This window comes from Oncorhynchus mykiss, chromosome 3 (assembly GCF_013265735.2).
Source record: "Oncorhynchus mykiss isolate Arlee chromosome 3, USDA_OmykA_1.1, whole genome shotgun sequence".
Lineage (NCBI taxonomy): Eukaryota > Metazoa > Chordata > Actinopteri > Salmoniformes > Salmonidae > Oncorhynchus > Oncorhynchus mykiss.
The window spans coordinates 54,102,675-54,128,091 of NC_048567.1; the positions used below are offsets into that span (position 1 = coordinate 54,102,675).

The window sequence follows — 25,417 nt, forward strand, 5'->3', positions numbered from 1 at the left end:
TTACACCTAAGTACCTCCCTGCAGCTGCCACCACAACATATATTTTCTGTTATTTACGTTCCATTTCATTAGTACAGTTGATAACCATGGTTGTGAATGCTAAGAAACCAACCTTAGTGAAGAATGTTATTCATATCACTCTCTATTGGCCTCGGCCTACTCATTGGTAGTCTCTTAGGATCAATCGCCCTGGACACATCTTCATCTTTCATCAATATTTCCGCTTTCTTCCTGTTTTCTTCCGAGCTACTGAAATATGGTTTTCAATTTCTGTGCCTGACGCCTATCAACCTCCCATCCTCCCATCTGCTTTCTCTCTCCTGTGTTGACGTTTTTGACCTACAACACTGTCTCTTTCAAGGCAATCTTTCATGTCTGGATTTTGCCCACTGACCATCTCGACCCAACCTTCACTGACCTTCTCACCTTTGCATGATCTCAGTGTCAATACATGGGGGCACGTTCGAGGTCGTCGTTATTTTGAGTGTGTTGCGCAGACCTAGCAATGATGTATATAAACCCTGGATTACTGATGCTATAGATACAGTAAAGAGGACAGTCAAACTCGACCAAAGCAATCGATTTGCAATGGAAATGTGTGGGCCATTGGGGAAAGATCCCGAATATCCTTATTGCCCCCCAGCAGAATTAGCCTACATTTTGGCTATTATTTCTGTGTATTTCACACTATGTTGAGGTAAAAATCTGAGTATAATGCTTGTATGGATGTTAACCCCAACACATATTCATGTTCATGTCACTTTAAACCTTAAACCTTAAAAAATTACTTTGAAACGACTATGATGACCATCTATTCTAACCAGATTATATGAACGGGAGTAAGCATTTAACAGTCACTTTTTCTAAACCTGAAAAGGGACAACTTCGAAATGTTATGCCGTGAAAACAGCCGATTATATCAAAATTGGACTTGAGTAACCACATTGTGGACCTGTTACAATAGATATCATGACGGATTTGACGAATATCCACTTTGTTAGATTAGACATGTTGAATGTGCATTCCATGTTGAATGTGCGTTCCATTGACCCCTTTACTGCATCTATGTATTGGCCATTGAGGGGCTTTGAAGCCACCGGTCGGCCATATTGGCACTCCCCAGTAGCAGCAGTCCTCCATAGGAATGAATGGAATTCTACAATATTTCAGTTTAATGTTTTTTCTTGTAGTGGGGACAGTAACGTTAGTAATCTTAACAATATATTCTTTAAAGGTGCACTATGAAGAAATTGCTCTGCCATTTCCTAGTTGCTAAAATGTTGACCTTTTACTGCAGTGGGATAGATCAGGTTCACACAGAGTGTTTCTTGTTAGTCTTAAACAAATCTACTTTGAAACAAAATTATACACCTCACACATGGTTATGGGTTTAGAAAAAATAAGACACCTGTTCGGGCGGTGTTTGGCGGTCAGCATCACCGGTCATCTAGCCATCGTCGATCCAAATGTCATTTTCCATTTGTTTTGTCTTGTTTTCCAACACACCTGGTTTCCATTTCCCTCATTAAGTGTTGTGTATTTAACCCTCTGTTCCCCCCATGCCCTTGTGTGCAATTGTTTGTTTGTAAGTGCTTGTGCACTATGTTACTGGTGCTCGTCGGGTTTTGTACCTATGTAGGTCCTTTTTATTTGCCATTGGTTTTGAAATTAAACTGCTCCGGCTATTACCTATTTCTGCTCTCCTGCATCTGACTTCACTGCCACCAGTTCCGCAACCCTACTCATTAAAGGGTTTTCTTTATTTTTACTATTTTCTACATTGTACAGTAATAGTGAAGACATCAAAACTATGAAATAACACATATGGAATCATGTAGTAACCAAAAAAGTGTTAAACAAATCAAAATATATTTTATATTTGAGACTCTTCAAATAGCCACCCTTTGCCTTGATGACAGCTTTTCACACTCTTGGCATTCTCTCAACCATCTTCGTGAGGTAGTCACCTGGACTGCATTTAAGTTAACAGGTGTTACTAGTTAAAAGTTCATTTGTGGAATGTCTTTACTTCTTAATGCGTTTGAGCCAATCAGTTGTGTTGTGACAAGGTGGTGGGGTATACAGTGAGGGAAAAAGTATTTGATCACCTGCTGATTTTGTACGTTTGCCCACTGACAAAGAAATTATCAGTCTATAATTTTAATGGTAGGTTTATTTGAACAGTGAGAGACAGAATAACAACAAACAAATCCAGAAAAACGCATGTCAAAAATGTTATAAATTGATTTGTATTTTAATGAGGCAAATAAGTATGTGATGTGCCTTTTTTTCTCCACACATAGTGTTGTGTGTTCCTTCCAAACAACACAACTTTAGTTTCATAGTTTCATCAGAATATTTTGCCAGTAGCGCTGTGGAACATCCAGGTGCTCTTTTGCAAACTTCAGACATGCAGCAATGTTTTTTTGGACAGCAGTGGCTTCTTCCATGGTGTCCTCCCATGAACATCTTTCTTGTTTAGTGTTTTAGGTATTGTAGACTTGTCAACAGAAATGTTAGCATCTTCCAGAGATTTTTGTAGGTCTTTAGCTGACACTCTAGGATTCGTCTTAACTGGCAAGTGTCTTCACTGACATTTTCAACCTCTCCCTGACCGAGTCTGTAATACCAACATGTTTCAAGCAGACCACCATAGTCCCTGTGCCCAAAAACACGAAGGTAACCTGCCTAAATGACTACCAACCCGTAGCACTCACATCTATGAAGTGCTTTGAAAGGCTGGTCATGGCTCACATCAACACTATTATCCCATACCGCCCCAACTTATCCACAGATGATGCAATATCTATTGCACTCCGCACTGCCCTTTCCCACCTGGACAAAATGAACACCTGTGTGAGAATGCTATTCATTGACTACAGCTCAGCATTTAACATCATAGCGCCCTCAAAGCTCATCACTAAGCTAAGGCCCCTGGGACTAAACACCTCCCTCTGCAACTGGATCCTGGACTTCCTGACAGGCCGCCCCCAGGTGGTAAGGGTAGGAAACAATACATCCGCCACGCTGATCCTCAACACGGGGGCCCCTCAGGGGTACGTGCCCAGTCCCCTACTATACTCCCTGTTCACTCATGACTGCACGTTTTCTGATGACACAATAGTGGTAGGCCTGATCACTGACAACGACGAGACAGCCTATTGTATAGGGAGGAGGTCAGATACCTGACGGTGTGGTGCAAGGACAACACCCTCTCCCTCCATGTGATCAAGATAAAGGAGATGATTGTGGACTACAGGACGGGGCTGTAGTGGAGCAGGTTGAGAGCTTTACGTTCCTTGGCGTCCCCATAACCAACAAACTAACATGGTCCAAGCACACCAAGACAGTCCTGAAGAGGGCATGACAAAACCTATTCCCCCTCAGGAGACTGGAAAGATTTGGCATGGGTCCTCAGATGCATCCTGACGGGTTGCATGACTGCCTGGTATGGAAACTGCCTGGCCTCTGACCGCAAGGCACGGCAGAAGGTAGTGCGTACGGTCCAGTACATCACCGGGGCCAAGCTTCCTGCCATCCAGGACTCCTACACCAGGCGGTGTCAGCCCGAAAAATTGTCAAAGACTCCAGCCACCCTAGTCATAGACCGTTCTCTCTGCTACCGCACGGCAAGCGATACCGGAGCACCAAGTCTAGGTCCAAGAGGCTTCTAAACAGCTTCTACCCCCAAGCCAGAAGACTCCTGAACATCTAATCAAATGGCTACCCAGACTTTTTGCAGTGTCCCAATCCCCTCTTCTATGCTGCTGCTAATCTCTGTTATTATCTATGCATAGTCACTTGAATAACTCTACCTACATGTACATATTACCTCAATTACCGACTAACCGGTGCCCCTGCACATTGACTCTGTACCGGTACCCCCTGTATATAGCCTCACTATTGTTATTTTACTGCTGCTCTTTAATTATGTAACTTTTTTAGTTATTTTCTTAACTTAAAACTGCATTGTTGGTTTATGGCTTGTAAGTAAGCATTTCACTGTAAGGTCTGTTGTATTCGGCGCATATGACAATTTAATTTAATTTAATTTGATTTAATTTGATTTGAGTTTGGCATTCGGCTATTCACGTGCAACATGATTGCACAATTCCAAGCCTGATGGAGTTAGCGGAAGACAGACGAGCAGTATCCACCGTCGAGATACGGAGCTGGCTAGCTTTAGAAGACGCTGAGTAGATCTAGCTTGCATCGTAGTATACCCCTCCCAAACGATTTACCAGTGACAGCGTGGTTCAAGCAGAGTTGAATTGAACCACACTCAAGTCCACCATGACAACCCTTAAAATAACATGCTTGTTTGTGTGTGTGTGGGTGTGTTTATTAGGGCTGTGAAGGTCATGCAATTTTGGATGATGGTTTTTTGTCAGCCAAATGACTGCGGTCCCCATAATAACCTTTTTTTTAAATACTGGTAACCAAAGACTTGTTTGCTGCAACACTGTGCTTGTTTCAGCCAAGAGCAACAAAGTTTAGTCAAGTTGTAGAGCCCATGTTACAGCAGAAACAGACTCAACTGCACGAATGCCCGGCCGTCCCGTCTACAGTCAGCTGTTCGTTCCACGCAACAACAAAAAAGGGTCATGACAGTCTTAAGCTGTTGGTTACATGGTTATTAAACAGTAATTGTGCCAGCCCTAGTGTGTGTGTGTGTGTGTGTGTGTGTGTGTGTGTGTGTGTGTGTGTGTGTGTGTGTGTGTGTGCATAAGTACATATAGTTTTGTATAGTTTTGTGTGTGGTTGAGAATAAAAAGATTGTTGTTAATTGTAAATGTCACGTGCTCCCTCTCCGGCCTCTATGCGCTGTTCGTGTTTACTTGTTTTGTATTATGTTGTGTTTATTTATTAAAACACTCACTCCCTGCACTTTCCTCACCTAAGGGAAACATCAGGGAATGTTTATTTTTTTTGTGTCAGTGGGAATGACGTTGGGTCCGGGAGCCGCTACAGGTTCTTATGCCTCAGCCAGATCGCCAGGCTCTCCTGCCTCTGCCGGCTCGCCAGGCTCTCATGCCTCAGCCGGATCGCCAGGCTCCCCTGCCTCAGCTGGTCTGTCAGGTTCCCGCGGCCCAGCCAGCGACAGGTTCCCGCGCATCAGCAGGGGTGACCGTTCCGCTCCTGATCCCTGGGATCGTCATTTTGGTCGGCGTCCTACAACTGGAGCCACGTGTAGGGCAGGGAGTACTGTCACGTGTGCTCCCTCTCTGGCCTCTAGGTCACCAGGCTGCTCGTTATGGAGCACACCTGTCACCATCATTACGTGCACCTGCGCGTCATTAGACTCAACTGGACTCCATCACCTCCCTGATTACCTTCCCTGATTATGTCACTCCCTTTGGTGCCTTCCCCCTGCGTCATTGTTTCTGTTCCAGTGTCATGTCTGTGCGTCATTCGTTTTTCCTTGTTTTGTATTACGTTGTGTTCATTTATTACAACACTCACTCCCTGAACTTGCTTCCCAACTTTCAGCGCACATTGTAACAATAAACTACATTCATCTGACTGAATAAATGCTATAGGTCAAACGTAAACCAAAATAGACATAACCATTTTGCGAGTTTCGGCATCCCCACTCGGATATTTTAAGTACCTGTATTCTAACATAACTTTATGTTTTTTTGGATGAAAAACATTCCCGTTTTAAACAAGATATTTTGTCACGGAAAGATGCTTGACTATGCATATAATTGACTTTGGAAAGAAAACACTCTGACGTTTCCAAAACTGCAAAGATATTATCTGTGAGTGCCACAGAACTGATGCTACAGGCGAAACCAAGATGAAACTTCAAACAGGAAGTGAGCAAAATTTTCGAGGCGCTGTTTTCCATTGTCTCCTTATATGGCTGTGAATGCGCAAGGAATGAGCCTACACTTTCTGTCGTTTCCCCAAGGTGTTTGCAGCATTGTGACGTATTTGTAGGCATATCATTGGAAGATTGACCATAAGAGACCACATTTACCAGGTGTCCGCCTGGTGTCCTGTGTCGAAATTGGTGCGTAATCTCCAGCTGCAAGTATTCTTCCATGTGATTCAGAGGAGAAACCAGACTTCCACGAACGATATATCATCAAAGAGATATGTGAAAAACACCTTGAGGATTGATTCTAAACAACGTTTGCCATGTTTCAGTCGATATTATGGAGTTAATTTGGAAAAAAGTTTGGCGTTTTGATGACTGAATTTTCAGGTTTTTTTGGTAGCCAAATGTGATGAACAAAACGGAGCGATTTCTCCTACACAAAGAATCTTTTTGGAAAAACTGAACATTTGCTATCTGACTGAGAGTCTCCTCATTGAAAACATCCGAAGTTCTTCAAAGGTAAATGATTTTATTTGAATGCTTTTCTTGTTTTTGTGAAAATGTTGCCCGCTGAATGCTACGCTAAATGCTACGCTAGCTGTCAATACTCTTACACAAATGCTTGTTTTGCTATGGTTGAAAAGCATATTTTGAAAATCTGAGATGACAGTGTTGTTAACAAAAGGCTAAGCTTGAGAGCTAGCATATTTATTTCATTTCATTTGCGATTTTCATGAATAGTTAACGTTGCGTTATGGTAATAGGCTTGAGGCTGTATTTACGATCCCGGATCCGGGATGGCTAGTATCAAGAGTTAAGAGGCTTATCGGACTTATGAGCTGTTTATAGCGTCCACATTCCAAGCTTTAACTTATAAAATCTATCGTAGCCAGAGATGTAAAGTTAAAACCTATGCATAATGATATGTGTATAGTGTAAATCACATTTACCAACAGACCAATGCAATTTTTAACATATAATCAATCAAAGAGTTTACTCTTTAAATGAGGCATGCATTTACTCCAATCAACTAATACGTTGTATTAGTCACAAATTAATTGACACTTCCAGTGTACATGAGCATTCATTATAGTATTAGACAGAGTAAATAACTCTACTAATAAGATGTACGTGGTTCCAAGTTTTTTTTTATAATCTCCAAGTGAAAAAGTTTAATGTGTGTCTGTCTGCACACACATGGAGCTTGCCAACAACTTCACAATTAGACTTAGACCTTTTATCCATGGAAAAAACGGAAACTCACCCCCAACATAAATTAACATTACTTTGCACATTTCTGGGGGAAGACAAAAGGCAGGACATCACACCCAGATTAAAATCGAATCAACAAAATTCAATTTGAATGTTACGGACAACAGAAATGTGCCTGAAAACCGAAAAACCAAACATACAATTTCAGCCCTGTCTCTCTGAAAATGCATCAACCGGAAAACATACAATGTAATAAGACATGTAAAAATGTACAGCTCTTTATGAACTCTTGAAACAATCCAAACACAACAGTTTCATTCACACAGTAACATTAATTTTGTTGATTCAAGTTTTCATCAGTCTTCACACTTCAGACGGTGGCCGTACTCCCAAGGTCTGTGGGAACGTTCTTCTCTGGAAAATGCCACTGTGGAGGTGTGCTTCCCTCCTGTGATGGCAAACATAATATGGCCAGCCATTGGGACAATGCCATAAATTGTGATTGAATCATCACTCTGTGCTCCCACGCCAGCCTGTCGCCGACGCATCTGAATCACAGACTCCAAGGTCATCATCTCTCCCACTATGTGTGTGTTTTCCACCTGCCGATGACAAGTACTCATAACATAGATTCCCACTGAGTCCCCAGTACTATAGGATCAGGTCCTACTAGTTTCTCTATTGGAGTAAAGGTTGGACTCCATTTTAAGGGAAAAAGACATTCTGAGTAGTATACTATAACTGAGACAGGATGATTGTGGTTTTAATACTCTTCTCTACCACTCGGTTTCAGGTGTGCTGCTCAGATAGGTGTGTTGTGGCAATTATGGTTATAGTGGTGTTGGTTATTTAGCTTGAGGCAAACTTCTCTTTTCCGCCTGTCTCACGTTGCTGATTGGATATGAGACTATGAAGTTGGTTGGACGTGGTGTAGATCTTAAGAACTAATATTCCTTTCTATTTCTTTCAACATAATATTAAATAATTATCTTGGTCTTCATTTTATCCTTGGAACCACAATACCCACAGGACAAGGGGAGATGTTGAGAACCTTTCCCTGGCCCCTTAGGGCGCCCGGCCACTGAAATTGTGGCCAATATCAAATCCTTACTTTTATGATCCTAGAAACCACAATACTTTATGACCCCCAAGGACCCTCCATAGGACACTTCAATGTTGTTCTTAATCGGTGAGCATCACAGAAACTCAAGGCATGCCTCTGTCTCTGCAGGGAGACAACTCTACCAACACATACAGCAAAGCTAGCTGAGCATAAGCAAGTCTACTGGCATGAAGACGCCGGATTCACTCCTAACTTAAACTTATTCCCTACTTTGTAACTGCACTCCTCTATTCACACTGAATATCATTTGTTGGAGCATTTTTCTTCACACTCTTTTTAGTAGGTATTTAATAAAATGCTCAGATAGTGAATCCTGCCCCAGGAAGAATTGATTGTTAATCTCACAACTCTACTATTAGAGTAGTTTCTTCTCACCAATGCTGTGTAAGAAGCACATTCAGAAAACAATCATCAGAAGCAGCATCGATACAAATCTGCTTACAACCTCCTCTGACTATTGCTCTGTTTGTTTTTATACATCAGAACGAGGATGGGGCATGAATAAAGCACATCAAACGAGGATGGGGCATGAATAAAGCACAATTTACCATAAGAGGTCTCTTATGGTAAATTGTGCTTTATTCATGCCCATCCTCGTTTGATGTGTTCCTCCTGGTAGGGAGCAGGAGGCATGAAAGACACCTTTGAAATGTAGATACTGAATAAATACTTTTTTCAGAAGGAAAGGCAGTGCTTGACTTGGGGCGGAGCTGTCCAGAGCCCCTACCAGTGCCTCCCATTTTTTCAGGAAATGCATACCGGCACCTCTGTAAAGCAAAGTAGCCTATCACCAGCCTGGAATCACACACAGTCAAAAAAAGTTGGTCAAAGCAGAATGAAGGAGGGATCTGCAGTGAATAACAATGGAGTGTAGGCAATCATATCCTGATTCTGCTTTGTTTAAGTTTATTTGCACTAGTCTGTGAATCTGGTGTATGCTGGCCAGGAGGCCAGCATCACGGAGTCGCTTCTTCACTGTTGACATTGAGACTGGTGTTTTGCGGGTACAATTTAATGAAGCTGCCAGTCAAGGACTTGTGAGGCATCTGTTTCTCAAACTAGACTTGTCCTCTTGCTCAGTTGTGCACCGGGGCCTCCCACTCCGCTTTCTATTCTGGTTAGAGCCAGATTGCGCTGTTCTGTGAAGGGAGTAGTACACAGCGTTGTACGAGATCTTCAGTTTCTTGGCAATTTCTCACATGGACTAGCCTTCATTTTTCAGAACAAGAATAGACTAATGAGTTTCAGAAGAAAGTTATTTGTTTCTGGCCTTTTTGAGCCTGTAATCGAACCCACAAATGCCGATGCTCCAGATACTCAACTAGTCTAAAGAAAGTCAGTTTTATTGCGTCTTTCGTCAGAATAACAGTTTTCAGCTGTGCTAACATAATTGCAAAGGGGTTTTCTAATGATCAATTAGCCTTTTAAAATTATAAACTTGGATTAGCTAACACAACGTGCCATCCACAGGAGTGATTGCTGATAATGGGGCTCTGTACGCCTATGTAGATATTCCATAAAACATCAGCCGTTTCCAGCTACAATAGTCATTTACAACATTCACAATGTCTACACTGTATTTCTGATCAAATTTATGTTATTTTAATGGACAACAAAATGTGCTTTTCTCTCAAAAACAAGGACATTTCAAAGTGACCCCAAACTTTTTAAGGTATAACTTTAAGGTATTTAAGGTATTTATAAGGTATACACATATATATATATATATATATATATATATATAACATAACATTTAGAGAATAAAGCACTTAACCTGTTGTGTTAAATTGTGTTAAGGACAAAGGATTGGTTGATTTCCAGTTTAAGTATACGTTTTTTCAAGACGATTGACCAGAAAAGTATCATCCAACTCATCGGGTATCACACTGCACCCTCATATGCCATGTCTTCAAATATGCAGTCAGATGAATTAAAAGTACATTTACATTGTAATACTTCTGACAGCCAACTTTCTAGCTCCACCCATAACTTGTTGACTTTTCCAAGAAGGCATGGATTATTGAGTCATTGTTAGTTTTACACTTAAGACATGACTTTGTGCCATTGTGCTTTATAATTTCTTAATTAATTTTTACTGGATTAGGTGTACATTTTCGTTAGTTACGTTCCAACATTCCCTCCATCTTGTGCCAATATCCGTTCCTTCTAAGTCTTGTTTCCAATAGTTTATATTTTTCGAAGAGATTGTGAGTTGGATAGGCTCTCGATTGAAAATATTTCAAATCGACATTTTGTGATATTGTAATGCTCGTTGTTGAGAGAGAGGAGGACCAAGGTGCAGCGTGGTAAGTATTCATATTCTCTTTTAATGAAAACGAATACTCGAACAAAAACAACAGAGAACGAAACGAAAACAGTCCTGAACGGTGAAATACAAACACAGAACAGAAAAAAATCACCCAACAAACACAATAGAAAACAGGCTCCCTAAATATGGTTCTCAATCAGGGACAACGATTGACAGCTGCCTCTGATTGAGAACCATACCAGGCCAAACACAGAAATAGCAAATCATAGAAAAACTAACATAGACAACACACCCAACTCACACCCTGACCATACTAAAACAAAGACATAACAAAAGAACTAAGGTCAGAACGTGACAGATATAAAACTTTTAAGTTGCATGTATTTGAAAATAACTGCATTGGTGAATCCAAAATGTATTTTTAATGCTGTCATGGAAATAAATGTATTTCCTATGGCCAAGTCATTTATGGTATCAATGACTTTAGTTTTCCAAGTGGACCAATTTATCCATGAATTCTGAAAAGCTATCCAAGGATTGTTCCATTGGGTTTTCTTTTTAAGGAGTGATATTGGTTCTTGTAGAATACGTTTAAATCTCATAAAATGTATTTTTTTAAATTCTCATCAATCTATACACAATGCCCCATAATGATAAAGAAAAAACAGGTTTTAGAAATGTTGGCACATTTATAAAACAAACAATGATTGAAATATCATATTTACGTAAGTAATCAAACCATTTACTCAGTACTTTGTTGAAGCACCTTTAGAAACAATTACAGCCTCGAGTCTTCTTGGGTATGACACTACAAGCTTGGCACATGTATTTGGGGAGTTTCTCCCATTCTTCTGTGCAGATCCTCTCAAACTCTGTCAGGTTGGATGGGGAGCGTCTCTGCACAGCTATTTTCAGGTCTCTCCAGAGATGTTCGATTGGGTTAAAGTCTGGGCTCTGGCTGGCCCACTCAAGGACATTCAGAGACTTGTCCCAAAGCCACTCCTGCATTGTCTTGATTGTGTGCTTAGGGTCGTTGTCCAGTTGGAAGGTGAACCTTCGCCCCAGTCTGAGGTCCTGAACTCTCTGGAACAGGTTATCATCAAGGATCTCTGTACTTTGCTTCGTTTGTCTTTCCCTCAATGTAAATATTCTTAAAGTGGCATTATCCTGACTGGTCTCCCAGTCCCTGCTGCTGAAAAAAATCCCCACACCATGATGCTGCCACCACCATGCCTCACCGTAGGGATGGTACTAGGCATTCAGGCCAATGAGTTCAATGTTGGTTTCATCAGACCAGAGAATCTTGTTTATCATGGTCTGAGTGTCTTTAGGTGCCTTTTGGCAAACTCCAAGCAGGCTGTCATGTGCCTTTAATTGAGAAGCGGCTTCAGTCTAGCCACTCTCCCATAAAGGCCTGATTGGTGGAGTGCTGCAGAGATGGTTGTCCTTCTGGAAGGTTCTCCCATCTCCTCAGAGGAACTCTGGAGTGCTGTCAGAGTGACCATCAGGTTCTTGGTCACGTCCACAACCAAAGCCCTTCTCCCTCGATTGCTCAGTTTGGCCGGAGAGCCAGCTCTAGGTGGTGGTTCCAAACTTGTTCCATTTAAGAATGATGGATGCCACTGTGTTCTTTGGGACCTTCAATGCTGCAGAAATGTTTTGGTACCCTTCCCCAGATTGATGCCTCGACACAATTCTGTCCCAGAGCTCTACTGACAATTCCTTCAACCTTGTGGCTTGGTTTTTGCTCTGACATGCGCTGTCAACTGTGGGACCTTAAATAGACAGATGTGTGCCTTTCCAAATCATGTCCAATCAATTTAATTTACCACAGGTGGACTCCAGTCAAGTTGTAGAAACATCTCAAGGATGAACAATCAAAACAGGATGCACCTGAGCTCAATTTTGAGTTTCATAGCAAAGGGTCTGAATAATTATGTAAATAAGGTATTTCTGTTTTTAATTTCTTAGAAATGAGCAAACATTTCTAAAAGCCTGTTTTTGCTTTGTGGGGTATTGTGCGTAGATTGATGAGGGAAAAAAATAGTTTCATCAATTTTAGAATAAGGCTGTAACATAACAAAATGTGGAAAAAGTCAAGGGGTCTGAATAACTTTTCGAATGCACCGTACACTAGGTGTACAAAACAATAAGAAAACATTCCTAATATTGAGTTGCACCCTCTTCTGTCCCCAGAAAAGCTTTAATTCATCGGGGCATAAGCTACAAGGGGTCAAAAGCATTCCACAGGGATGCTGGCCCATGTTAACTCCAATGCTTCCCACAGTTGAGCAAGGCAGTTAACCCACTGTTCCCCGGGTGCCGATCACGTGGATGTCAAATAAGGCAGCCCCCCGCACCTCTCTAATTTAGAGGGGTTGGGTTAAATGCGGAAGACACATTTCAGCTGAATGCCAAGTATCCCCTTTTCCCTTTCCCAGCTGTGTCAAGTTGGCTGGATATCCTTTGGGTGGTGGGCCATTCTTGATACACACAAGAAACTGTTGAGCATGAAAAACACAGCAGCGTTGCAGTTCTTGACACACTCAAACTGGTGCGCCAGGCACCTACAACCATACCCCTTTAAAGACGTTTAAATATTTTGTCTTGCCCATTCCCCCTCTGAATAGCATACATACATAAACATGTCTCAATTGTATCAAGGCTTAACATTAACCTGTCTCCTCCCCTTCATCTACACGGATTAAGGTGGATTTAACAGGTGGTGACATCAGTAAGGGATCATAGCTTTCACGTAGATTCACCTGGTCAGTCTATGTCATGGAAAGAGCAGGTCATGTTCCTGTTACGCCCTGAACATAGAGAGCTTTTTATTCTCGGGGTGGGGGTGTGACTAGGGTGGGTCATCTAGGTAATTATATTTCTACGTTGGCCTGGTATGGTTCCCAATCAGAGGCAGCTGTTAATCGTTGTCTCTGATTGGGGATCATATTTAGGCAGCCAGTTCCCCTTTGTGGGATCTTGACTATGTGAGTACTATACTGTAGCAGCTTCTCGTTTCATTTTGTATTTATTGTTTTCTTTGAATTTCACTTCAAAATAAAGAGGATGGAACCATACCACCTACATCTTGGTCCACTCATTCAGACGAGCGTGACAGTTCCTAAGGTTTTGTACATTCAGTGTATATTTCAGTCATATTGAAATAAATATAATGTCCAGTCAATTGAGTTCTATTTTTGTATGCTACACTGTCACGTTTTTTCCTCTATATTTCATGATGTGTTACAATGTGCACAATTGGAAATGATGCAGACAATTATATTCATGGAAGCCACAATCTATCTGCAATATTAAAGCTGATATAGCCCCTACAAAAAGGTGACATCTCTCTAGGAGCTGAACCATCGGCAGGATTGTGGAATGATTAGAACGTTAAATTAAGATATGACTGAAGAAAGCTTATCAGAGAGCAGCTCTGCCTTTCTTTCAATCCTATCAGTATCGGTATAGTACATGGTCCAGCGACGCACTTAACGAACGTTCTTTCTGCGTGGTGTTTTGGGAAACACATTTTATTTACATCTTTGTAGTAAAGATGCATCATTAAAACACTCGTAAGCCTAAAAACACCCGTAAGCCTAAATCCCATCGCTAACGAGAAACGTGGCCTATGGGTGTGCTCCGGAGGTTTGTGTATTTTGGAAGGAAATTATTATTTGGGATTTGAAAAAAACGCCAGGCCACTCTTGAATGTCTAAGACGAAACTCAGCAAAAAAAGAAACGTCCCTTTTTCAGGCCCCTGTCTTTCAAAGATAATTTGTAAAAATCCAAATAACTTCACAGATCTTCATTGTAAAGGGTTTAAACACTGTTTCCCGTGCTTGTTCAATAAACCACAATTAATGAACATGCACCTGTGGAACGGTCGTTAAGACACTTACAGCTTACAGACAGTAGGCAATTCAGGTCACAGTTAGGAAAACTTAGGACACTAAAGAGACCTTTCTACGGACTCTGAAAAAAACCAAAAGAAAGATGCCCAGGGTCCCTGCTGTTTATCGTCGATGGAATGAGCATTACAACGAGGCCTGTACTCTGGAGCGGGATCGATTTGGAGGTGGATGGAGGTGTAACAGTTTAGTTTCCGTCCCTCTCATCGCCCCAACCTGGGCTCGAACCAGGGACCCTCTGCACACATCAACAACTGACACCCACGAAGCATCGTTACCCATCGCTCCACAAAAGCCGCGGCCCTCGCAGAGCAAGGGGAACAACTACTTCAGGTCTCAGAGCGAGTGACGTCACCGACTGAAACACTATTAGAGCGCATCACCGCTAACTAGCTAGCCATTTCACATTGGTTAGAGAGGGTCCATCATGGTCTGGGACAGTGTGTCAGAGCATCATAGGACTGAGCTTGTTGTCATTGCAGGCAATCTCAATGCTATGCGTTACAGGGAAGACATCCTCCTCCCTCTTGTGGTACCCTTCCTACAGGCTCATCCTGACATGACCCTCCAGCATGACAATGCCACCAAGACAGGAATGTCAGTGTTCTGCCATGGCCAGCGAAGAGCCCGGATCTCAATCCCATTGAGCACATCTGGGACTTGTTGGATCGGAGGGTGAGGGTTTGGGCCTTCCTTGGTGGAAGAGTGGGGTAACATTTCACAGCAATAACTGGCAAATCTGGTGCAGTCCATGAGGAGGAGATGCACTGCAGTACTTAATGCAGCTGGTGGCCACACCAGATACTGACTGTTACTTTTGATTTTGACCCCCCTTTGTTCAGGGACACATTTTTCAATTTCTGTTAGTCACATGTCTGTGGACTTGATCAGTTTATGTCTCAGTTGTTGAATCTTGTTATGTTCATACAAATATTTCCTGAGTTTAGATATACAGTATGTAGAAGTTATAATGGACCTGTATATATATTTTCTATTGTTTTTGACAAACATATTGGTCTGAAAAAAATCTGTGGCCCTCGAAAATCCTGTTGTTGACAAACCCAACACGTGCAGATAGCTGGCAAGCAGGCAGGCACAAACACTTACCCTGACTTACACACAGACACACACACAAAAACAAACAAACAAATCACAGTCAATCAGTGTGATTTTGTCTCTTTGGTTAAACCACACAATTGCAATCCATGTCAATCCAGCGAACCATGTAATTACATTTATATGAAGGAAATATGAGGTTATTGGAGTAAAGAAGTTATGATGGAACTGTTATGTTCAGCAGAGCGGCATGTTTTCTTGTTTGAAGTTTTTAAAAATGCAAATGTGATTGCTTATGTAAAATTCCAAGATTAAATTTGTCCCCCGAAAATCTTCTCTCTCTCAATAGTTTTTACACTCGCATTATATATACTTGCTGTTCTAATGCAAAAAATGACTTAGACCTTTATGCTCCAATCGTATAACTATTTAGGCCCAGCATTGTCCTTATTCACAAGTTTCAGCTCCAACGGGAAGAGAGACATATTTGTTGAGTATGAGTCACAACTTCCTGCTTTCTAGCTAGCTGGCTCTAAAATACCTTCACTGGAAGAGAAATCCTACGCACTCAATTATCCTGCTTTCAAATATTATGCTCAGAGTGCCATGTATGAGTTGAGTAACTCATTGTTTGTCTAACTAGCCTGTTCCTGAGCTATTAGAGCTGCTATTAGTGAGCTAAGAACATAATAATGCAACAAGTAATTAAGTAATTGCATTATGTTTAGTAAGTGTTTAGAACATTTGTAGAAAGCTGATGTTCTTTTCCTCATGTACAATTTCAGGTGTTCCAGCTCTGTTCGTGGCAACATGGGCAGTTGTCCGGGCAACACTAGCAGATGGAAGGTGAGTGAGACACTAGTCCAAATTCAGTATTTAGGTAATTCATGTAGATACAGTATCTAATAGCTATCTTCAATGATCTTCTCACCAGATGGAATCCTCCAGCTATGGCCCTTGAAAGCACCTTGGCAGGCTTCCATTATACATACCCTGCCCTTCATATGCACTATATAAATATGAATTTATGTAGAGTGCCCTTACCAGCAGCAAGTGCACCATATCTCCTCCAAGGAATTGGGATGCAAAACATCATAATATTCAACATCACAATAGTGAATACATTTAAATTAACATCACCGTAGTGAATAGATTTACCTCTGTTTCATAGCTTTCTAGATAATTATATTGGTTTGAGCATTTTGTACTTACTTACTGTATATAGGCCTTTTTGTTCTTTGCGGAACATAGGCCATCGATGTATCGCCTCCATCCCTTTCATTATTTTGCTCTCCGCTCCAGGTGTTGCCATGTCACACCCTCAGCCTTCATTTGAGCATCTGTACCAGCATGATATGTTGGATGAATCTAGACAAACTATTTTATGCTTTGAGTCATCAAAGGTCAATTAGGGGTGCTTATATTTGTCCTGTTTCACACATGTACAAGTGCATATCCCATTCCCCCTGAGACACCCTCGGAGAGTGAGGTCAGGGCCATGTGCGAGACAACACATGTACGAGACAAATTCTGCTGGCTGGGCAACAGGTTTTATTCAGACCTGGTGCCAGGATAGAGTGACTAAGGGGGCAGTTGAAATCTGCGAGTGGGCACAATATTTTGGGGTTCTTACATTGGAATGATATTTAATTATCAAAACCGGAGGAAAACTCAAATCACACCCAACAGGCCATTCAATGCTGAGCCTGCCCTCTGAAGCCCCGCCTTCCTGGCTATAATTCATTACCTTAATTCTTCGCTCTTCAGCTCGCCTGAAGGAAGAATGTGTCAAGCAATTTAAACACTTTTTAAGTACTCGAAGACTAGATTCAGCTCCGACTTAGGTGTCTGTTAGTGGGGAGAGCGTACTCGTCCCCCTAGATGTTGCGAGTTTGGTCTTGGTATTGTTTTTTGTGTTTGTTAAAAGCTCACTACTTTCTGCTCTGCTTGTGTAGCCAGTGCTTGAGTAAGATGGCCAGTGGTAAGAGTAAGTTCAAAAATATTTCCTGGGATTCTCTTCATTTAGCCATCTGGTGCTACCAGGTTATGGTGAGTTCATGAATGTAGAGGGTATGGAGGAGAAGGGGTTGCAATATTTGAATGAGCCAGTTTCCCCAGCAAGGTTGTTTGGCTCGGCTATGGAGTACTTACTTGCCATTTCGAGGAGAAACATAAACAGGACGCAGCTCTTCCGTGACTTTTCCCATGAAAATCCTTTGCGGAGGCATCTCGGCAGTTCCCGAGGCATGAAGGAAAGGGTCCAGGCCAGAAGCGGGTTTCCCCGGGCCAGGGGGTGGCTTCGAGGTCAGTTTATGACCATCTTGGTGCTTCTGGGCAAAGGCAGATGTCTGGGTTGAAGGAGAGCATGGTGAAAGCAGATTCTTCCATGGTGCGGGGAGTGTAGCAGACCTTGCGACCCTAGCTGGAGGCCAGGGGAGGGGGCGTGTTCTCTGGGTCCTCCTGCCCAAGCATTAACTGTGGCAACAGTGCTCACAAGTGGCTCGGTCAATGATGACAAGTTACTAGTTGCCGAAGTCCCCAAACCCAGTGTGGGCCGGGGATCAGAACGGCAGTACCACGAAAGCAGATTATTCAGGGGTATCGAGAGTGCAGTATCATCTAGGTGTGGGAATAATAAACACAGTTCCTTCCCCACGTTCAGACACATGGTTGTCAAGAGTGGTGGAAATGAAAACAAGCATGACATAAAAAAACACATTTTCCAGCCTCCGTAGTGGCGCAGCGGTCTAAGACACTGCATCGCAGTGCTAGAGGCATCACTATGTACCCGGGTTCAATCCTGGGCTGTATTACAACTGGCCTTAACCGGGAGTCCCATAGGGTGGTGCACAATTGGTCCAGTGTCATCTGGATTAGGGGAGGGTTTGGCTGGAGGGGGAGCTTTACCTGGCTCATCGTGCTCTAGTGACTCCTTGTGGTGGGCTGGGTGCCTGCAGGCTGACTTTGGTTGTCAGTTGGTGTCAGGTGTTTCTGCCAGCACATGCAGCTGGCTTCTGGGTTTAGCGGGTGGGTGTTAAGAAGTGCGGTTTGGCTGGTCATGTTTCCAAGGATGCATGACTTGACCTTTGCCTCCTGAGCCCGTTATGGAGTTGCAGCGATGAGACAAGATTGAAATTGGGGCGAAAAAGGGGGTAAAAACCCTTCAAAAGTTTTGGGTTACTAAGAAATGTCCTTGTTTTTGAAAGAAAAGCTATTTTTTTTGTCCATTATAATAACATCTGTCACGCCCTGACTTTAGTTATCTATGTTTTATGTATTATTTTGGTCAGGTTGGGGTGTGACAGGGGTGGGCATGTGTGTCTTTGTCCTGTCTAGGGTTTTTGTATATCTATGGGGTTTTTGTATGTCTAGGTAATGTAGGTCTATGGTGGCCTGAATTTGTTCCCAATCAGAGGCAGTTGTTTATCGTTTTGGTTTTGTGGGTTATTGTCTATGTGTAGTTGCCTGTCAGCACTCGGTTTATATAGCTTCACGTTCGTTTTGTTAGTTTGTTTAGTGTTCTTTCTTTATTAAAATAAGTATGTATTCATATCACGCTGCGCCTTGGTCTCATCAATACTACGAACATGACAACATCAAATTGATCAGAAATACAGTGTAGACATTGTTAATGTAGCTTATTTTTTAATGGAATATCTACATTGGTGTACAGAGGCCCATTATCAGCAACCATCACTCCTGTGTTCCAATGGCACATTGTGTTAGCTAATCCAAGTTTATCATTTTAAAAGGATAATTGATCATTAGAAAACCCTTTTGAAATTATGTTAGCACAGCTGAAAACTGTTGTCCTGATTAAGGAAGCAATAAAACTGGCCTTATTTAGACTAGTTGAGTATCTGGAGCATCAGCATTTATGGGTTCGATTGGCCAGAAACAAAGGACTTTCTTCTGAAACTCATATCATCACGGGTGAGCTCACCATTGATAAAAATAATAGAGTAAAACACTTTCTAAAAATTTGAAAGTAATCTGACGATAGATAGTGTGTGCTTGCCACCATATTTGTTTTTTCATGTCAAACGAAGATAAGAGGGGACAAGATGAGTTTGGTCTGCAGTATTCATATTGATGGGAGTGTGTCTTCTACCATCTTTAATGTCGACGCAGGGAGTCAGGAAGCAGGTGCCATTGGTGAATTTAATAATAACGAACATAGAACGATAGAAAACAAGTCAAAAAGAAAAAAGAAAAAATAACCAATACTACCTAATAACAAGAGTGTTATATAAAGGGTAAGTAATCATGGAGTAATGAAGTCCAGGTGTGACTGATGATGAGACGCAGGTGTGCTTATAGATTGGTTGCCAGGACCGGTGGTTAGTAGTCTGGCAACATTGAGCGCCGGAGAGGGGGAGCGGGAGTAGACTTGACAACATCATTCACTTCCCTTCTGGAAGTTTACTTGAAAGATCCCTTCACCTCATTTTGTTTAACATCTTTGTTCTGACAGATGTTTACGTGACACCCAGAATGTATCTCTGCTGACGTTGAGCGCCGGAGAGGGGGAGTAGACATGAGCACTACGTCAACCCCCCCCCCCCCCCCCCCCCCCGGCGCGAGGACGACGACGGCCCCAAGGGCGAGGAGCAGGCCGGTCCGGATGGCAAAGGGGGAATTCTTGGATGATGTTGGGATCTAGAATGTCGTCCATTGGAACTCAGAACGCAGCGCCATCTAGGAGTGATCTGACGGCATAGGCGGGGCTCCCCTCAATGTCCAAGGGAGGCGGAGGGGTGTCGGGGGGTGTTGTGAGGAACGGGATCAGCCAGGGGACCAGGAACCACCGGCCTTAGTAGGGAAACATGAAAAGATGGTGAGATCCGGTAGTTAGCGGGGAACGGCCCTACAAACCTGGGACTCAGCTTCTTACAAGGCAGGTGGAGTGGGAGGTTCCTGGTGGAGAGCCCTTTCTGACGGCGGACGGGGCGCTCGAGTCTCGTGGGCATTGTTCCATACCTCTTCTGTGCACCTGAAGCATTCGTCCACTGCAGGAGCTTCGGTCTAGCTCGGAGTCCACCGAGCCAGGGCCGGCTAATAACCCAGAACACACTGGTAGGGAGTCTGCCTGGTGGAAGTGTGTTGCAATGAATTCAGCCCAAGGAAGGAAATAGGGCCCAATCCCCCTGTCGGTCCTGGAAGTGACTCCTCAGGAACATCCCTAGCTCCTGGTTCATCCTCTTCACCTGCCTGTTAGATTGAGGCCGGTACCCGGAAGTGAGGCTGACCATGACCCCCAGCTTCTCCATGAAAGCCTTCCAAACATGTAATGTGAATTGGGGGCCACGATCGGAGACGATATACTCCGGGATGCCATAGTGTCATAAGACCTACTGGAACAGTGCCACAGCGACCTGGAGAGTGGTAGGGAGACCAGAGAGAAGGATGAAACGGCATGATTTTGAGAATCTGTCCACAACCACCAAAATGGTGGTGAAGCCATCAGAGGAGGGGAGATCAATGACAAAATCAGTAGACAGATGAGACCAGGGACGCTGAGGCACGGGAAGGGGAAGGAGTTCTTGCTGGAGCGCACCGGTAAGATTTAGATTGAGTACATACTGAACATAAATTGACATAGTGTGCAACGTCCTGTGCCAAAGTGTGCCACCAGTATTTCGCAGAAAGGGAGTGAGTGGTGCGGGTGATACCTGGGTGTCCAGCAGCGAGGGATGTGTGTGCCCAGGTCAACAACCGATCTCTCACCCCTGTGAGGACATAGATGCGCTATAGAGGGCTGGTGGCAGGAGCAGGTTCCCTCTCCTGAGCCTGGCGGATGTCCACATCTATGTCCCAAAACACGGGACCAACAATACAGGAGGACCGATTGAAAGCGAAGGTACAATTATGAATAGAACTCTGAAGGATGGAACGAGGTTTAACATATTTTTGCCCTGCGCCATCAGGGGTTTGGTCTCACTGAAGAGCGGTACTGAATTGAGGAAATTAATGCGAGCCCTGGTATTATCGCCAGGAAGGCGGGGCTTCTGATGTAGGGCTTGGCATCCATTGGCCCGTTGGGCGAGTTTCATTTTCTTCAGGAGAATATGATTGGTCGTAGACATAGAAAGTCCCCTATCCGCCTCCCCTCTGGACTCTATCACGTCCAATGTCCCTCTCATTGGTTGCTGGTTTAAAACAAGTTACTCAATAATGTCCACAATCGCCGACAAATGCATGCAATTTCTTGCCAGTTGCCCAAACCTTAACAAGTGTCGATACCTCAGTTCCCATAGCACTTTGAACTTGTTTTTCTTTCAATAGTGCAGTGCATTACAAATGCTCCTGGCTTTATGCGTGCCTAGCGAATCCTTTGGTACTATGAATCGCATGCTTCCGGTTAGAATTTCCAGCTTGGGTGAAGGCCTTGTCTGTATTAGCATTGGACCCAATACAGAACTTTCGACATGGGAAACAAAGTGCTGCATCTGCAAAATGCGAGTATTCCAGCCACTCTCTTCCTATGAATCGGTTGCTAATAAATGTTTTTGGACAGAAAACATGCAGCTAGGGTAGGATGCTCTTCTGTTCCAAGATCGTCAGGAACGGTTGGAGGTGGAGGGGGCTGTGGAGCAATTATCCTGGCAGCGCCAGGATAATGGGGGGTGGTACGCAGAGCTAGCTGGAGCTCAACAGCTTCATCGCTGCTGGGCTTGGCAGAGGCTTTGGTGGTTTGATGCTGCTACTGCTGTTCATTGCTCTCAAATCAAATCAAATCACATTTTATTGGTCACATACACATATTTAGCAGATGTTATTGTGGGTGTAGCGAAGTGCTTGTGTTCCTAGCTCCAACAGTGCAGTAGTATCTAACAATTCACAACAATACACACAAATCTAAAAGTAAAAGAATGGAATTAAGAAATATATAAATATTAAGACGAGCAATGTCGGAGTGGAATGAGTAAAGCAGCATGTAAACATTATTGAAGTAACTAGTGACCAGTGATTTCATGTCTATGTATATAGGGCAGCAGCCTCTAAGGTGCAGGGTTGAGTAACCGGATGGTTGCCGGCTAGTGATGGTTATTTAACAGTCTGATTGGGATAGATGCTGTTTTTCAGTCTCTCGGTCCCAGCTTTGACCACCTGTACTGACCTTGCCTTCTGGATGGTGAACAGGCCGTGGCTCGGGTGGTTGATGTCGTTGATGATCTTTTTGGGCTTCATGTGATATCGGGTGCTGTAGGTGCTTAGAGCTAATGCTTTTTAAAGCAAGATAATTATATCACATTATTCACATAGCCTACCAGCGTTTTTCTCACTTTTTATGAAAACAAAAAAGGAGTCTTACCTAACCACCCAGTGACTTTCCATAGCACCCCTACACACACGCACACACACTCCACATTCTGTCCATGGTGCTGATACAGTGCAGTGGAGATACAGATTTCACGCCAGGGCGGCAAGTAGCCTAGTGGTTAGAGCATTGGGCCAGTAACTGAAACGTCGCCGGTTTAAATCCCCGAGCCAACAAGGTGTGTGTGCTCTGTCGATGTGCCCTTGAGCAAGGCAGTTAACCCTAATTGATCCTGTAAGTCACTCTAGATAAGGGCATCTGCTAAATGACATATAGGAACATAAAACTAGTCGGAAAAGTTTCAACTGAGGGGTCACTAACTAAGCCCCCTTTTAAGGGTCACACAGTTTACCTGTAGCCAATTAGCTAAACAAAATAGCTGGTTTGTGCCCTACAGTGAGTGTCAAGGCAGTTATCATCACACAAGCTTACATAAATATCCCAAAAGGAATATGAATCCTATTCTGCTTGTCTATTAGTCATGGAAATTAATTTTTCCCTGCTGTTACTTAGCACCTTCCTTAATTAAGGACCGGAGCGGGGAATTGGCCTCCTGCTGCAAATGTTAGCTGAGGAAATCTGAAAGTGCTTGCTTTATATTTATTTAAACCTAAATGACACCCTGGGCTATATTATTTTTCTCTCTCTCTCTCTCTCTCTCTCTCTCTCTCTCTCTCTCTCTCTCTCTCTCTCTCTCTCTCTCTCTCTCTCTCTCTCTCTCTCTCTCTCTCTCTCTCTCTCTCTCTCTCTCTCTCTCTCTCTCTCTCAATGTTTTTTCATCAATTATTCTCTCAGTAAGCAACCTTAAGAGAGTAAGCATTTGTAGAAAGGGCAATCATTTAGAAAAAGAGCCAGCTTTTGAACAAGGCTGTGTAAATGGATAAGTTCTTGGTATGTTTATAGATGATGTACTTAATACACAACCTTTTTAGATCATCATAGTTAACAATACATTAAAGATAGAATCCTTAATGGTGAAACAGCCACATCTGTTTGCGATATTACAACAACAAAGAAGTTACTGCAAACAACAAACGCTGTTTTCCCCCTCGAACATCATTGTTTGTGTTGGGGCGGCCAGTGGCGCTGTTTCCCCCTACTGCGGATTCCATCTTTAAGGATTTTTCTGTCATGGATTACTTGCAGCCAGCTTCACTGTCAGTTTTAAATGAGACCGCCTAGTTCTAAATCAAGTGTCAACTGTCCATTTGAGACACACTGCTGCTCAGTGCAGAAAAAACACAACTGCAAGGTTGAATACCTCAAATCGCCTACAATTTCCAATTATGGCTAGCTATCATACCTAAATGTGGCACATTTTTGGAGTGAAAATAAGACTTTTGCAGACTTTTTCAAACAGCTTCCTATCTAATGTGTGTTCAAAAACCTTCCAACTCATGTTAGCGGAATGTCTACCCAGAATCTCCCTTGGTTCTCAGCATGACTCCACTTTGGATGGGTGTTTTATTTTCAGAGCTTGTCGTTCTGCGATTCATGAAGTAAACACCCCTAACTGGATTAAGTGTGCTCAAATAGCGGGTAAACAAACATTTGACAGAATAAGCTAAACACGTTCTCACATTGAATGGGTAGGCAGGCATAGCCTTTGCCATTGGCCCTGATGGAACTCAATGGAGCTCTCTTTAACTGCCCTGTCTGTCACTGTAATGAATATGGAGGAGTCTCTTAATGGAGTTCATTATCCTATCCCAGGAATGTTAAGTGCAGTTCTCCTCTTTCTCCAGCTCACTGCATCTCTCTCTCTCTTCACCTCTTTCACTCTCTCCATCCCTCCACTTCTCTTTCCGTTTCTTTGTTTTGATCCCCCCATATTTATTCCTTCACTCCCTCTAACTTTATCCTCATGGTTTGTCTTTTTTTAACCATCTATTTTACTCTCCTATTTTCTAGGTGCTGGGAGTTAAGTGCTGGGAACATTAAGTGGATATACCAGGTTCCCATTCTGACAGCCATCGGAGTAAGTCAGAGAAATGCTTTGCTTTTTGCCTGCAATCTCAGTCTCAGGGTTGGTGCAGCTTAAGGATGACACGCTTCCTCAGGAAAATAGATCAACTATCCCCCCTAACTTTTCTCTCTGTTTCATAATACACAGCTGAACACCCCTGTGGCAGCGACACGGACTGATATGAGAGCAGGAAAGGCAAACTCAGTTCACATGATAATTGCTCTTTCTCTCTCTCTCTCGTGCGTGTGTGCAGGTGTGCGTCTGTTTACGTGTGGGTATGTGTGGGCGTACGTTTGTGCATGTATACATGTGTGCATGTGCCTATCTGACGATCCCACCAATTATTCAGCAGATAACACCCACAATGAAGTATAAGAATACATCTCCTTTCCCTGACAGTCGGAATCGAATGTCTAATAATATCATTACCAGAAAAATAACAACAACATTGTCACTAATATGCAAATCCATACAAGGAGCTGAGCAGCATCTAATGAATGTCAGACAGGGACAACATGAGCTCAGAAGTCTCTAATGACCTTGGTGACCATGGTGTTACAATTGCGAACACTACAGGACAGAGGCCAGAGAGAGGCAGGAAATGGAGATAAGAGGATAGCGAGAGATCATTCAAATTCCCAGAATATAATGGGACTTTAGGTCTATCGTAGGCATGAGTATATAATATACACATAATGATTATGATGTTTAGTAAGTCTTGTTGTGTCATT

The 25,417-nt window shown here is 42.9% G+C and overlaps 1 protein-coding gene across 1 annotated transcript in view; it reads left to right on the forward strand.

Moving 5' to 3' along the window:
* LOC110520205 (parathyroid hormone 2 receptor-like) overlaps positions 1 to 25,417 on the forward strand; it is a 104,112-nt gene that overhangs the window by 57,698 nt on the left and 20,997 nt on the right. Inside the window, exons 8-9 of the mRNA XM_036964950.1 lie at positions 16,185 to 16,245; positions 24,632 to 24,698. Coding sequence (XP_036820845.1) covers positions 16,185 to 16,245; positions 24,632 to 24,698 — 128 coding nt within the window. The remainder of the gene's footprint in view (positions 1 to 16,184; positions 16,246 to 24,631; positions 24,699 to 25,417) is intronic.